Genomic DNA, 13,941 nt, shown 5'->3' with positions numbered 1-13,941 from the left:
TCATTTTCATTTCCATGCTTTAAAAATATGAACAGTTAGCTAAATGCTCATATGTATTTACAAAAAATGTGAAGTGTTTATTCCTTAATGGTGCAAAACCTTTTACTAGTTTTCATACTTGGCTTTTTGCCTAACCTCATGAAAGTCTCCTTGATTTTGATGCATTTTCCCCTTAGAGTACCCTGTCTATTTTTATTAAACTCATTTATAAAAATATCACAGAATAAGGGTTGATGTTATAGACATTGAAATGTTTTTGGTCATGAAGGCTGTGTGCTTCCCTCTGTGTTTTGCAAGCTTGTGGAGCACTTTAAAACATGTCAATTAGAAATAGAAATAGTTGGAAAACACAATTCAAGTACAATTTCTGATTCCACAAAGTTAGAAAGTAGTAAAAAAAAGGAAAAATATAATGACATACGCACTTATATCTGCATTACTGAAGCAAATTGATGTTCAGATTTATGTAATTTGATTGAAACAAATATTTTTGATATCTTTATCTTCAGCTGATAAGCCACAAGTAGCATACTTTGGATGTTAGCACTGGTTACTGGACAGTTTTTATAATCTACGTGTAGGAAACCCTTCGATCAAGATGTGCCATCTCTCCTACTAATACTTTGATGTTTTTAATTATTAATTTATAAGAATTTTAATTTTATATGGGAAGTAATAAAATGGACCCAATAGATTCTCAGCAAAACTTCTTTGATGATAGTGGTGAGTGGGGAGATAAATCTAGGAAGTTATTAATTGCCTTGTAGGATCGAACTTCAGAAAAGTCAAAGAAGTTAAAAAAAAGTTAAATAACTATGAAAATTCATTATTAGTGAAATGAGCCATAGTAAAATGCACACAAAACCGAAATGTTAGAGAAAAAAGTAACATTTAATTCAAATAAACATCTCTATGAAGAACAAGCCTTAATTAGAATATGTGGATTTTTATTTAGGGACAATTATAAAATACACTCATATTGGAAAACCAGCAAAGGCATCAAAATAGAAATAGTGGAGATAATTTATGTGTAATACAAGATCGTATTTCTTCTTGGCTCCTTGCATCTGGGAAGAGCTGCTCCTTTACGCTCATGTCTGGCTTCGCCCAGTGTTAAGGAGCTGACTCATCTCTCCCTTGACTGGTTTTGTGCTCCTAGTTAACCTTAGGACCAAGTCTCGTTCTTCTGGACTTGAATTCTGAGGTCCTGGGGGGTAGCAGCCATTGTTTTGTTCAGTGTCATCATGTTAGTCATCACTTTCTTTATAAAAGTCCAGTCTGCCCCCCAGGAGACTCGTGTTCCACAGATGGGGTTTTGGGGTGGGGGCTGAGGGATAACAGGGAGTTATAGCAGTTTCATTTCATTCCGATAACAAATACTTGTTGAGCTCCACTATGTGTCTGAGAATGTGCTGGGCACAGAATAGATAGTGATAAATGAGATAGATATAATCCAGTCCTTGTCAAGACTAAGGTAACCTGGGGATTGAGATAAGCAGTTAAAGTCCTTTGTAGTAAGCACCACGACAAGACAGAAGGTAGGCATCATTAGAGAGGCAGAAAAGATTTCCCAGAGGAGTTGGTATTTCAACTGATATACCTGAAAAATGAATAGAAGTCAGTTGGGCCAATGATAGTCAAAGTGTGTTCCCAGAAGAAAGAAGTGTAGAGTCCCAGGGGTGAGCAGGAGCATGGAATGTTTGAACAGAAAGATACAGCTATAACTTGTGTGGGATTTAAGGAGTAGTGAGAGAGAAGGCTAGGAAAGGAGGTAAGGGCTGATCAGGAACAGCTGGGTAAAATGTCTCAAGGTATTTAGATCGTATTCTTAGAACTTTGAGGACCATCAGAATATTAAAGGAAGATAGTGGCCTGATGGTGTATGATTTTAGAAAAACACTCTGACAACATGGTGGGGAATGATTGGCAAGGGAAGACTGGAGGCAGGGGTGGCTTAGTGGGCTGTCGCAGTAGTCTGGGAAGGAGATGGTATCGGCAATGGTGGTGATGACGGACCCGGGGCAAAATTGATTTTGCTTTGAAAAAGGATTTAAAAATAATTGATTTGATCAGTACGTGCCTGTCTGTGGGGGCTTTGAATGAAGAAAAGGGTAGGGTAACACCCACATTTCAGGCTTTGTGGTGTGGTAGTGAATAGGAACAAATCAGTGAGGAAAGAAGATGGGCAGTTATGTTTGGGACACATGTGTCTTGAAGAGTCTGAGAGATGGTCAAGTCCAGAAGGACATGGGCTAGTGGGTATACAGGTCTGAGGCAGCTCCCAGACTGTACTGAGGCGAAAGTGTGACGAAAGGAAGGATACACAATATTAAGTTCCTCTCGGCTACTGCTTATTTTATTATATTTTTTTTAGCTTTATTAAAGTATAATTGACAAATGAAATTCTAAGATACTTAAAGTCTACAATGTGATGATTTGATCTTTGTATACATTGTAATAAGATCTGCCACTGAGTTAGTTAACATATCTGTCACCTCATATATTTATTCTTGTTTTTGTGAGAACATTTAAGTTCTACTCTCTTAGTAAATTTCAATTGTACAATAGAGTCTTATTAACTATAGCCACCATGTTATACATTAGATCCTAAGACCTTATTCATCTTATAATTTAAAAATTTGTATCCTTTTACCAACATTTTCCCATTTCTCCCACCCTCCCCGCACCTCCAGCCACTGATAACTACTTTTCTACTCTATGAGGTCCACTTTAAAAAAAAAATTCCATCTATAAGTGATACATGCAATTTATCTTTCTCTGTCTGGATTATTTTACTTAACACAACGCCCTCCAGTTTTATATGACAGGATTTCTTTCTTTTTTTAAGGCTGAGTAATATTCCATTTTTTTTTTTATCTATTCATTGACAGATACTTAGGTTGTTTCCATACCTTGGCTATTAAAGGTAGTCCTGCAATGAACATGGGGGTGCAGCTATCTCTTCGAGATCCTGATTTCATTTCTTTCAGATAAATACCCAGAAGTGGGATTGCTGAATCATATAGTAGTTCTATTTTTAATTTTCTGGGGAACCTTCATATCGTTTTCCATAGGGGCTGCATCAGATTGCATCCCCACCAACCATGCGTGAACGTTCCCTTTAATCCACATCCTCACCAGCTTCTCTTAATTTGCTCAGTTTTTATCTTTCTTTTAAATATGGGTCATTGCTCATTTTTTTTGTAACTAACAAATATAGACTTTCTCTGTGATGAGAATAATGCAGAAACAGCTGCTACTGAAAGAGGAAAAGCAGGAAGAAGAGGAAGAACAAAAAGTCAAGGGAAAGCACCCCAGAGAAGCCTGGAGAAAAGCTGTAGTGAGCCCTGCTATTGCCCCGGAAGCTGTGGATTAGCCTTCTAATTCCGCTCACAGGTGTCTTCTCTCCCCCTTCCTCATGTTTCCTGCATGTTTCCTGCCTCTCCCTCCACTTCCTATTATTCAAAACCTACATTGGTCCAAAGGCTTTTTATTTTCATTTTTTGGTGGGTAAGAAAATAGTGGTTATTGCTCCAAAACTTCACCTTAACCTCCACCCTTTGCGCCTCATCGGAGCGGTGCAAAAGGACCTTTTGGGCTGGGCTGGTCACAGGTGTACAGTGTTCATCCGTCTCTTTCATCTGTCTCTTCCGTAGAAACACTGTACGTGTCATTGGTATGAGTTGTGTTTTAAAAAATGAACTTTACTTCAACACGATTTTCTCTTGCATTGTTTTCACAAGACCAAATAAGAAAATTTAAAATAGAAGATTTTTCTTGAAGAAACTTAATTGCTTTAATAACATACCTTTACCAAGTTATACTCAGGAAACACAATAGCTTTGTTGTTTTCCTCTTTCTGATGTAAGTTGAAGACTGACAAATAGTTATTGACGGTGTTTGGTTAAGAAAAATTTGTTTTAATTGCATATGTCAATTATGTACCTATTAATTTTTTTGTTCTTGCCAATTTAACAATTTTTAATTTTAATGTGTTTTGGGCAGGCGAAAACCTAGCTTTGTCACAAAAGGTTTGCGTTATGAACCTGATTCTGCTGGGCAGCTGTTTTTCATTCTTGTTAAAGGATAAATTCACTGCACAAATGAGTATTTTATGTGTTAAACATGTTAATTCAGCAATTTCATGTGGTTCTGTAAAGATATACCTCTACAAAGGGATGACCAATCCAAACAACCTTTACCCAGTTGGTCTCCGACCCAATTCAATTCTCTGATCTCGTGGCTTGCAAAACAACTGGTTTTTGGGAGAGAAAGTGAATCAAAGTGATTTTTGATTTGACTGATGGTTATTTTCTTCTGAAGCTTAATATAAACTCATTTTTAAGAGTTACAATAAGTCAGCATGCACTGCATAAACACCATAGGAGACCAAACACTAAAAGCTTCTTTGAGGTATTAGAAGAATACACCTTCTGCTTAGAGTTTACAGGTGCCCAGGTAAATTTTGTTTCTGGTTCTATCATTTCCTCAATTTGCCCCTATTAATGTGGACAGTTCTGAAAATAATAACTATGCCTGGATATTTGAGGTAGAATGTGGTTTCTTAAAAGTTTATAAGTTATAAGTTTATAAGTCTGCTGACCAACCAGTTGATTGGTTCCTGTTATGCAATGGAAGAATGCAGATGTTGATTTAATCTGAAGCCGGTTTATACACTGGCTTTTGCAATGTATATTTAAAAATAACCAAGTTTCACGAGACCAGCACTTGTCAAGTCCCCACTCCACCCTATTCTAGTTGGGACTTACCTTAAGTTAAATAAAGAACTAAGAGTGCTGTAGTTAAAACATTTCACTACGTGTTGCATCCTGCTCTTAATAAATGGGAAAATAGAAACTTAAAGAGAGAATCTGAATTAGAGGGTAAAGTATATATACTCATTTCTTTTTTATTTTTATTTTTTTGAGGATGGGAAACCTATTTTAAAATAGTACATATTGTTTCCTTAATCTAAATTCATGACCTTTCCTAAGAGATCTAAATTTAGACTTACATAAATGGATTTCTTTATAAAAAAATCAGTGCTTATTTATGAAATTTAATATTCTCTACACTATAATTCAGACTTCTTCTGATGGATAAAGAAACGGAAGTTCTTTCTAAATCTTAGAGCACAAACTTCATGTAGGTAATTGGATATATGTACCTGAGGGAAGAAGGTTGGGTTAGGAGTCATTTGTGAGTCATCTGCATTTGTGAGTCATCTGCATTCAATGACAGTGGAAACCATAGGTGTGAGATACTTTCTCTTGTGGGAGAATATGGAGTTGTACAAAGAGTAGAGGGCCTGACATTGAGCCCTGTGAAGCTCTGGCTTAATATTGGGTGGAGTGAATCTAGCTTAATGTTGGGAAGCCACATCCTGAGAGGTGGAAGGAACTCTGGGAGGGTTTTCATGTTACGAAGCGAAGGGAAAAGAGAAAAGCATGTTTCAAGAGGGAGGGAGGAATCATCAGGTGCTTCTGATAGATCCAGCGTGAAGTGGACTGAAAGTATCTGTTGAATATAGCAGTAGGAGTCATCAGTGATACCAGGGGATCTGCTTTTGTAGGGCAGCTAAGGTGGAAAACAGATTGGTGTGAGTTGAGCAGTGCAGAAGAGGTGAAGGAACAGAGACCTTGTGTGCAGACATCTTTGAGAGCTGAGCTGAGGAGGCGCAGGATGTAAGATGGAAGTTTGAGAGTGATGTGAAGTCAAGAGAGACCTCTTTTGTGGGGACAGACTTTCATGTAATAAAAGCCGATAAAGAAAAGCATCTGGGCAAGAGAGATTCAATAAACAAGAGAAAATAAAGAGGACTTATAATAAAATAACGGTCACAACAAAAATAATATTTATTGAGTGCTCACCACATCTGGGGCACTGTGATAAGCCCTTGACAAATATTCTCACATTTAGTTCTTAGAATAATGTTATATAGTGGGTACCACTATTTTCCCTAGGTTAAACGGGAGGAAAGTGAAACCTAGAGATGTTGACCAACTTGCCCAGTGTTCTCCATCTAGTAAGTGATGGACGAACTTGTGAACTTAAGGAGCGAAGTTTGCCCTGCCCCAGCTTGCCACTCCGTTGACTTGAATGTAGGTGTCTGAGCTGAATTTGAATATCTACTTAAAGACAATAATTTTAGCTAGTGGCCTGGGCATTTAAAAAAAAAAAGGTTTTATCTGCTGAGAGAACCTAACTGTGAGTGTATAGAAAACATCATACCTCAAATTATAAGCTGTATGAATTGAAGGTGATTTGCCCAAAGAACTCCCAAAGCAATTGGCTAAGGCAGAAATTAAGTGGAGGTTTTTTTGTTGTTGTTGTTGTTTTGTTTTTGTTTTTGAATTTAGAGAAGGACAGAAAAAAGATGGCACGCTGAGGTAACAACACGGTAATGCCAAAGTGATAGGAAAACATCCTCCAGACAGCTTCCCCCTGTAGATTCCGACTGGCTAAGTTTCCTAAAATAATAATAATTCTGTCGTCTTGCTTTTAATAGGACATAACGACTACATGTGTCCGGCTACCAACCAGTGCACAATCGATAAAAACAGGAGGAAGAGCTGTCAGGCCTGCCGGCTGCGCAAGTGCTATGAAGTGGGCATGATGAAAGGTGGTAGGTACCTTCTCCGCAGAGTGCCCGCCCGCCATGGACATCCGTGTTTACTACCCTGCGGGGGCCATTTCTGTTCCAATAAGCATGAGAGTTCAGTGTTTTCTCTTCGAATTAATTAATTTAACCATCCATAATAATTTAGTGTTTTCTCTTCTAATTAATTTTTTTCCTGTTCTTATTTTTCTTTGCAACGAAAGTATTTTTACAATACATTTTACTTAAAAAAAAAAAAGGGAAGTGGCTAGAACCAGAAATTCTAACATGACATTTCACGTTTTATATTTTAAATGTAAATAATTACATTTCAAATCAAAGGTGTGTGGGAGGTGGTGGTGGAAGGAAAGGAACAATGCTCGGTGAGTTATTCTAGAAACATGTTTCAGTTGCTGTTTATATTGCTAATACCAGAAAAATGGTTATCTGAGAATACACTTTCCCTAAATTGGGACTTGTAAATGTGGAAGCTAAATAGCTAATTTATAATCTTTCAATCTCTTAGCATCTCTTAGGGAATGGGAATTTCAGTCAAAAGGGAGCTTTTCCTTTAGAAGTCGAGTCAACCAGCAATTCCCATAATCCCAGCTTCTAGCATGGCACCGAGAATCATGAATGGGGACCGAACACTAACCGACCTTACTCAGTGGCCAGGTGATCTGCTCTCATGTGTTGTAAGGCCAGGCTGGCTGTGTGTGTGTGTGTGTGTGTGTGTGGTAAAGGCTGCTGACAAGACGCAAGTGATGGGTGGTTTTCTTTTCGTCCCCCCTTCATATATCCAGTCTTCTTGTGTTCTTTTGTATGGAAATCCAGGTCTGGTTGGGGAGTAGGGTACCCATGAACGGTTGCTCACTGATCTCCTTGCATTCTTGGGGGGCTCTGGCCTCTGAAGAAGAACACTGTTTGAATTTTGATAACCTTCCCCAAAACAGGAAAGAACAAATAGAAATGAGTATTAAAATAGTCATGGTGTGCACCAAGTTTCAGAGATGATACCTAGAAGAGAATACGATGGTGCTGTCTGTTACGAACGTGGGAAAAGCTTTTTAAAGGAGACAAGGCTTGGGATGAGTTAAGGAGAAACGTAAAAGTTGCAATGCCAAAAAAAAAAAAAAAAAAAAGCAGTAATTCACAGAGGGCCAGTAACCTTTAACTCATTCATACTTGGACAAAGCGGGAAGCAGAAGGCAAATCAAGAATGGAGATCAGGACGAAGGCACGCCTGATCGTGGAGCTTACAGTCAAAGATCCTTAGAGTCCATGGTCATAAAGAAATGAGCAGGGCAGATTGAAATTTTGAGTACAGCATTTGAAATAAATTCTCTTGAACAGATGAAATGTTGAATTTACTATGCGTTATATGAGCTGTGACTATATGTCTTGATGTCTGAAAAAGCAGCTTTAATTCAAAGGGTAATGAATTCCAAAAATTTAACACCCACGTTCAGAAAATGACACTTTGAGTCATAAATGGATTAAATATTTAAGGAATTCATCTTTCTTCGTATTGTTGGAGAATCAGCCTTAATTAAATGCAAAAAGTTTCTTAAGGTAACTTGATAAGTGACAGGAATATAACAACTACATGTAAAAAAATTTAATTTGAAACAGCGGAGTTTAAATTGGATATTCTTCTTTGGAGATTGTAGGTAGATTAAGCCCAGTCTCTTATATTCCCTCTGAAAAGCTGAAATAATCAATTCGTGAGTATGTTCAAAACTTTGTTTTCCTTCTAGGGTACCCATGCATTGACCCTACTTCATAAAAACAGTTGTTTTTCCTAATTAATATTTAGATACAGTCTGGCTGCATAAATATAAATCATGCATACCCATTTTTAATCTAACAAAAATTTTAATATGCAAAGACATAATACAAGTCTTCTACTATTTTCAAATAGGACTCTAGATAATTTAACTTCACACAGCCAGTCTGTGTGTCTCCACACATAATTGTACATGTCTATTTACAACTGTAAAATATATATCTGATTTTGTTCACTGCTGTTTTAGTCTTCTTGGTCTATTATAACAAAGTCTGTACACAGGGGGCTTGAACAACAGAAATTAACTTTCTCACAGTTCTGGAAGCTAAAATCTAAGATCAGGGTGCCAGAAAATTTAATTCCTGGTGAGACCTCATTTCCAGGCTTTTACCTGGCTGCCTTCTGGCTGTGTCCTCACAGGACCTTCTCTGTGCGAGCCCAGCCCTGATGTTTTCAATTCTTGTAAAAAAACACTGTCGTATTGGATTCGAGCCCAACCCTTATGGCCTCATCTAATCTTTATTACCTCTTTAAAGACCCTATGTCCAAATACAGTCACATTCTAGAGTACTGGGTTGAATTTGGTGGGTAGGGGGACACAATTCAGTACGTAACAATATCCCATAAAGATTCCTTGGTGGTTGTTCAGTATCTGTCTACATTCAATGAAAACATGTGTCTTTCTGGCAGCTTGTGTATGTGTATATGTTTTATAGCAGTCTTTAAAGTTGTAAAACTATGGACTGTGAGTATACCTCATTATAATTATATATAAGTAGTTGCCATCAGGCACTATAATTTATTGTATTTTCTGCAACACGTGATACCACACATAACCTCATGACACCTTGAATGAAGACTTAATTTATAACTGGAAGTAAATTATAACTAATTATGAAATCTGAAGTTACTTGTACAGAACAGCTGTGTTTGAATAAATCTTTACACCATTTTCCTAATGGTTTCACAAGAATCCAGTTTCTTTACCAGGCTAGACACCAATTAGAATATCGAATCTCTACCCATGAAATAAAATGTTTGGTTCCAGATAAAAGAGAGAGAACCACATACCTGCCCCCTCCTTTAATACAAGGCTAGATAAATTTATTGAAGTGTTCTAAAATTCGAAAGAGTACATGATTTATCTACATGAACACATTGTTTTAATCTGTTATGTTGCTTACTGTATCCTGATAATCCCAACATCATTATTAGATTTGGTTCTGAGCCAAGGTAGCTTGATAACCTGGAGGATTTAAGATGTGCTTTAGGGCAGCGGTTCCCAACCTTTGTAGCAACAGGAACCGGTGCTCTTATGAGAATCTAATGCCTGATCATCTGAGGTGGAGCTGAGGCAGTGATGCTAGCGCTGGGGAGTGGCTGCAAACACAGATGAAGCTTTGCTCGTTAACCCCACCACTCAACTCCCGCTGTGCAACTCAGTTCCTAACATCATAGGGGGACCCCTGCTTTAGGGAATGCATTTTCCCATCTTAGTGCATGTGCTGGTTTTTCTGCCTGGGTGGCTTTTTATCTGTCTCTTTCCTCTTTAACTTTTTTTTTAGCATGGCAGATTCAGCATCTCCTCTCCAGGGAGGCCTTCCCTGTTGCCTCACACTGATTAGTTCCCTGTATTCTACTTTTTGTGGTACACAACTCTTCTCTGAGCTCTTGTCACTATTATTATTAGATGTTCAGCATCTGTTCACAAACTCTGTGATGGCAGGGGCTGTCTCTGTCCTGTTTGTTGATCTAGCACAGAGTAAGTCACAAAGTGAGTGTTCAAGAAATTTTTGCATGAGTTAATGAATGAACTCAATTTATTTAAATAGTTATTTGTTTAGAGTCTTTAGGGGTCAGTTCTTATGGAGAGAGTAAGCATCAATAAGACCCTAATCCCTTCCATCAATGTCCTCACTCTAAAGAGAACATTTGTACATAATATGGCAAATAAAAATTCAGAAGTTGAGATTGCATTAAAAGGGAAAGATGAAAAGAAAAGACCAGTGGCCAATGGAAGTTCAGAGCGTTAGTCAACCACTCTTGAGTTTAGTCTAACCCAGAATATTACTCAGACCACCTGACCTCCAATGTGTATGTCGTTATCTAGGACTTTGACATTCTGGTTTGTTTTGGTGGAAAGGAGAAGACTTCAGAGGTGGAATTCCTGGTCCAAATACTGGCCGCTCCTCAGACTTGCTGTTATAGTCACTTTTATGAGCTTCGCTATCCTCAGATGTAACGTAAAAATAAATAATTTCTACCTAACGAGTTTATTGTGAACATCACAATTCATAACATGTGAAAGTACTTTATACATGTGAAGTGCCACGCAAGTGTGAGCTATTATATCTTTTCTGTCTTAAAAATAATTTCTGTTTTAGTTAAATACTCAGCACAATTGGACTAAGTATAAATATCAAATTCCTTTTTGGGGAATAAAAACCTGTCTCGGACACACTTGCTTTTTTTCTTTTTTTCTTTTTGGTGTCGTATGCTTGATATGGTTTCATGATGAGTGAGATTTATCGTTTATCATTTTATGATGCCAGAGATTTACACAAACTTGAGAAAATTCTTTCCTCCAAATAGACTCAGAAGTGGATGGCAAGGTTTTCATTTTTCAGATGAGGAAATTGGCACACAAATTAAATGATGTGCAAGACTCATGTGCTGCCCATTCTGATTGTTTCCTTGTGACACATTAAGAAGAAATTTGAGATAGGGTAATAATCGCCGACTAGTCATTATTTTGATGACAGTTTTGCAGTTTAATTTTGAGGAATAGTCTAAAACAATAAATAAACTTAAAAAAATAAATGTTACAGTTTTGGGGAAATATATGTTATGTGACCAGAATAACACAGGAACCTGATGAAGAATTGGAAAATAAATTATCTCCTTGTTGCCTAAGTTTAATGTTTACCCTCATGACTTATTGTAATTTGTTTTAGTGGTAAGGTGAACTCCCAATCTAGAAAATTAGGTTTCCTTTAATCCTTCATTGGCTGTCTTTTACCAAAAGTTATCGACTAATTATTAATACTAATAGCAGTAGAACCAAATCAATGAATTAAAACTGCAAGTGTGAATTACTTTCTTGGGATTGTCCAGTAATTCTTGGGAGAATTGTAGCTGCATGTAGAGCCAAGCTTTTTCAGAAGGCAGAGTTGGAAGTTCATGTTTAGGATTTGACTTAAGAAAAATATTAAAATATTAAAGAAAAGTTCATTGCACTTGACCAAAGAAATTCTGGTTGTTTTAAGCAGCAACCAATGTATTTATATTAAAAATAATATTTATATTAAACACTTATCTTATTCAGATTACAGATATTTATTTTATACAAAATTTCCCCATATTATCATTTTTCATTTGCAAATAAATATACTGAATAAAGTCCTTGAATCACATATAGAACCTTAAAGATTAATAAATCCAATGTTTTACAGTGTTTAAAGCAAACTCTTCTTCCACAAGCAGTAGCAGACTCTCTGTCAATGAAACAAATCAAAGCTGATTTAGCATAGTCTCTCTTCACTCAGTGTGGTACTCCTGGGAAACCATCTGAGAACCCTAGGGCTTCAAAGAATAGTTTGTAAACCACTGGTCCAATCTAACCCCTTCTTCTTCCAGACAAGAAACCTGAGGCTCGAAAGCTTAGGTGACTTGATCAAAGTCTCAGAACTATCTAGCAGAAGAGTTGAGCCTAGAAGCCTAGATTCTAGATGCAGATCTCTTTCTCTTTCCATTACAGCTCTTTATGTTACCACTCACATTTAACATGAATAATAATTGATTAAAAATATAGGTGGCACATAACTAAGTGAATGCACACAAATACATGCATATACTCCAGAGAGAAGAAATCCAGAGTAAAAGAAATTATTTTATTCTATGCTTCCAGATAACATGATGATTCCAAGACTTCAGTGATCTATTGACCTTGGGGAGCTAAGGGAATTCAGCCTAAGAGGCTCCTAGCTACCCTGTGGATAGCTTTCTGTTTCTGCTTTAGAAGTGTTGGCAGCAATGGTAGTGGTAGGGGATGTGCAATGTGTCGGGTCTAACTTTGGGTAGAATTTAAAGGAAAAAGGAGGTGGGTAATGACCTTGGGGTCAGAAAAGATGAGTGGTAAGAAACCAAGATATGGGAAAGATACAGGAATCATAGTGATGAGATTCCAATGAGAAATGACATGACCAATTAGTTATCCTCTTCGTGATTTGGTAAAATTAAAATTGATGTCCTGATACACAGTGCCTCAGCCACCTAATAGGGATGGAGGCAGGTCAACATCGCTGTCTGTTAGTTTAGTTAGGGAAACATGATGGCAGGTAGCCTAATGCTTCATTCCCTGCAAAAACTATGCTACCTTTGATGTCTTAATGTAGACTGAGTGACTTTCTTACAAATTTGGCAGAGTATGATGGCATGAGCTCAATTCAAAGATTGAAGCCCTACTGACCCCTCCATCAAAACTGTGTTTGTCAGGGTTGCCAGTGACCTTCGTGTTGCAGAATCCAAGTCAATTCTCAGTCCTCATCCTGACTGATTAGCAGCATTAGGCACAGTGGATAATTCTCTCCTCCATAATGAGCTTTCTTTGTCTTGGCTTCCAAGGCGATACACTCTTTTAGTTTTTTTCCTACCTCACAGGTCACTCTTTCTAGGTTTTTGTATATTTCTCCTCTTCTTTCCTGACCTCCTAATGTTGGAGAAACCCAGAGTTTAGTCCAGGAACCTTTTCTCTGTACTCACTCCTTGGTGATATCATCCAGTCCCATGGCTTTAAATACCATTTCTATGTCGACAGCTCTCAATTTTATGCCTCTAGCCCAAACCCTCTACCAAGCTTCTGATGTGTCTTCTTCTCTTGAATGTCTAATACACATATCAAACTCAATTTGTTCAAACCTGAATTCTTTGTATTTCCTCTCAAATATGCTTGATCTGCACTCTTTTCCATCTTAGCTAATAACTTTATCTTTTGAATTGCTTAAGCCAAAAAAATTTAAGTTATCCTTGACTTGTCTTTTTCTCCCGCACCTCATATTCAGGAAATTATGGTAGCTCCACCTTCAAATATTTTCGGAATCCGACCACTTCTCTTCACTTTCGCTGTTGCCACTCTGGTCTGAACCACCATCATGTCTCCCTTCTTATTGCTGAAGCCATACCTGCTTTTCTGTTTGCTTCCCTAGAGTCTATTTTCCCTCTGGATGCATTAAAAATGGAAATCAAATCATATCATGACTCTTCTCAAAGGCTTGCACGGCTTCCCATTTCACTCAGCCGATGCCATTACAGGGGCTGTATGACCCTGTGTCATCTGCTTTTTCCCCACTTTTACTTTTCACTTCTTTTTTTATTACTCTCTCTTGCCCACTCTGCTCTAGCAACGTGGGCATTCTTACATGTCGGGCACACTTCTGTCTCATAGCATTTACTCTAGCTATGTCCTTTCCCTGGAATAACATTCCGCCAGATGTTTGTTTGCCTGGCTCCCTTCCCTCCCTCAAAATATTTGATCCGTTATCAATTTATCAGTGAGGTT

At 37.6% G+C, this 13,941-nt stretch overlaps 1 protein-coding gene across 10 annotated transcripts in view; it reads left to right on the top strand.

Annotated features, from left to right (window-relative positions):
* The window catches only part of ESR1 (estrogen receptor 1), a 308,851-nt gene that overhangs the window by 153,148 nt on the left and 141,762 nt on the right, over positions 1–13,941 (top strand). For all 10 annotated transcript variants that reach the window (XM_039851343.1, XM_039851351.1, XM_039851348.1 and 7 more), the window contains exon 4: positions 6,509–6,625. In XM_039851343.1, the coding sequence (XP_039707277.1) occupies positions 6,509–6,625 (117 nt within the window). The remainder of the gene's footprint in view (positions 1–6,508; positions 6,626–13,941) is intronic.

Source organism: Pteropus medius, unplaced genomic scaffold (genome assembly GCF_902729225.1).
Source record: "Pteropus medius unplaced genomic scaffold, Ma_sr-lr_union100, whole genome shotgun sequence".
Classification (NCBI taxonomy): Eukaryota; Metazoa; Chordata; class Mammalia; order Chiroptera; family Pteropodidae; genus Pteropus; species Pteropus medius.
Note: the sequence above shows the minus strand (reverse complement) of the source record. Positions and strands in the feature narration are given on the sequence as shown.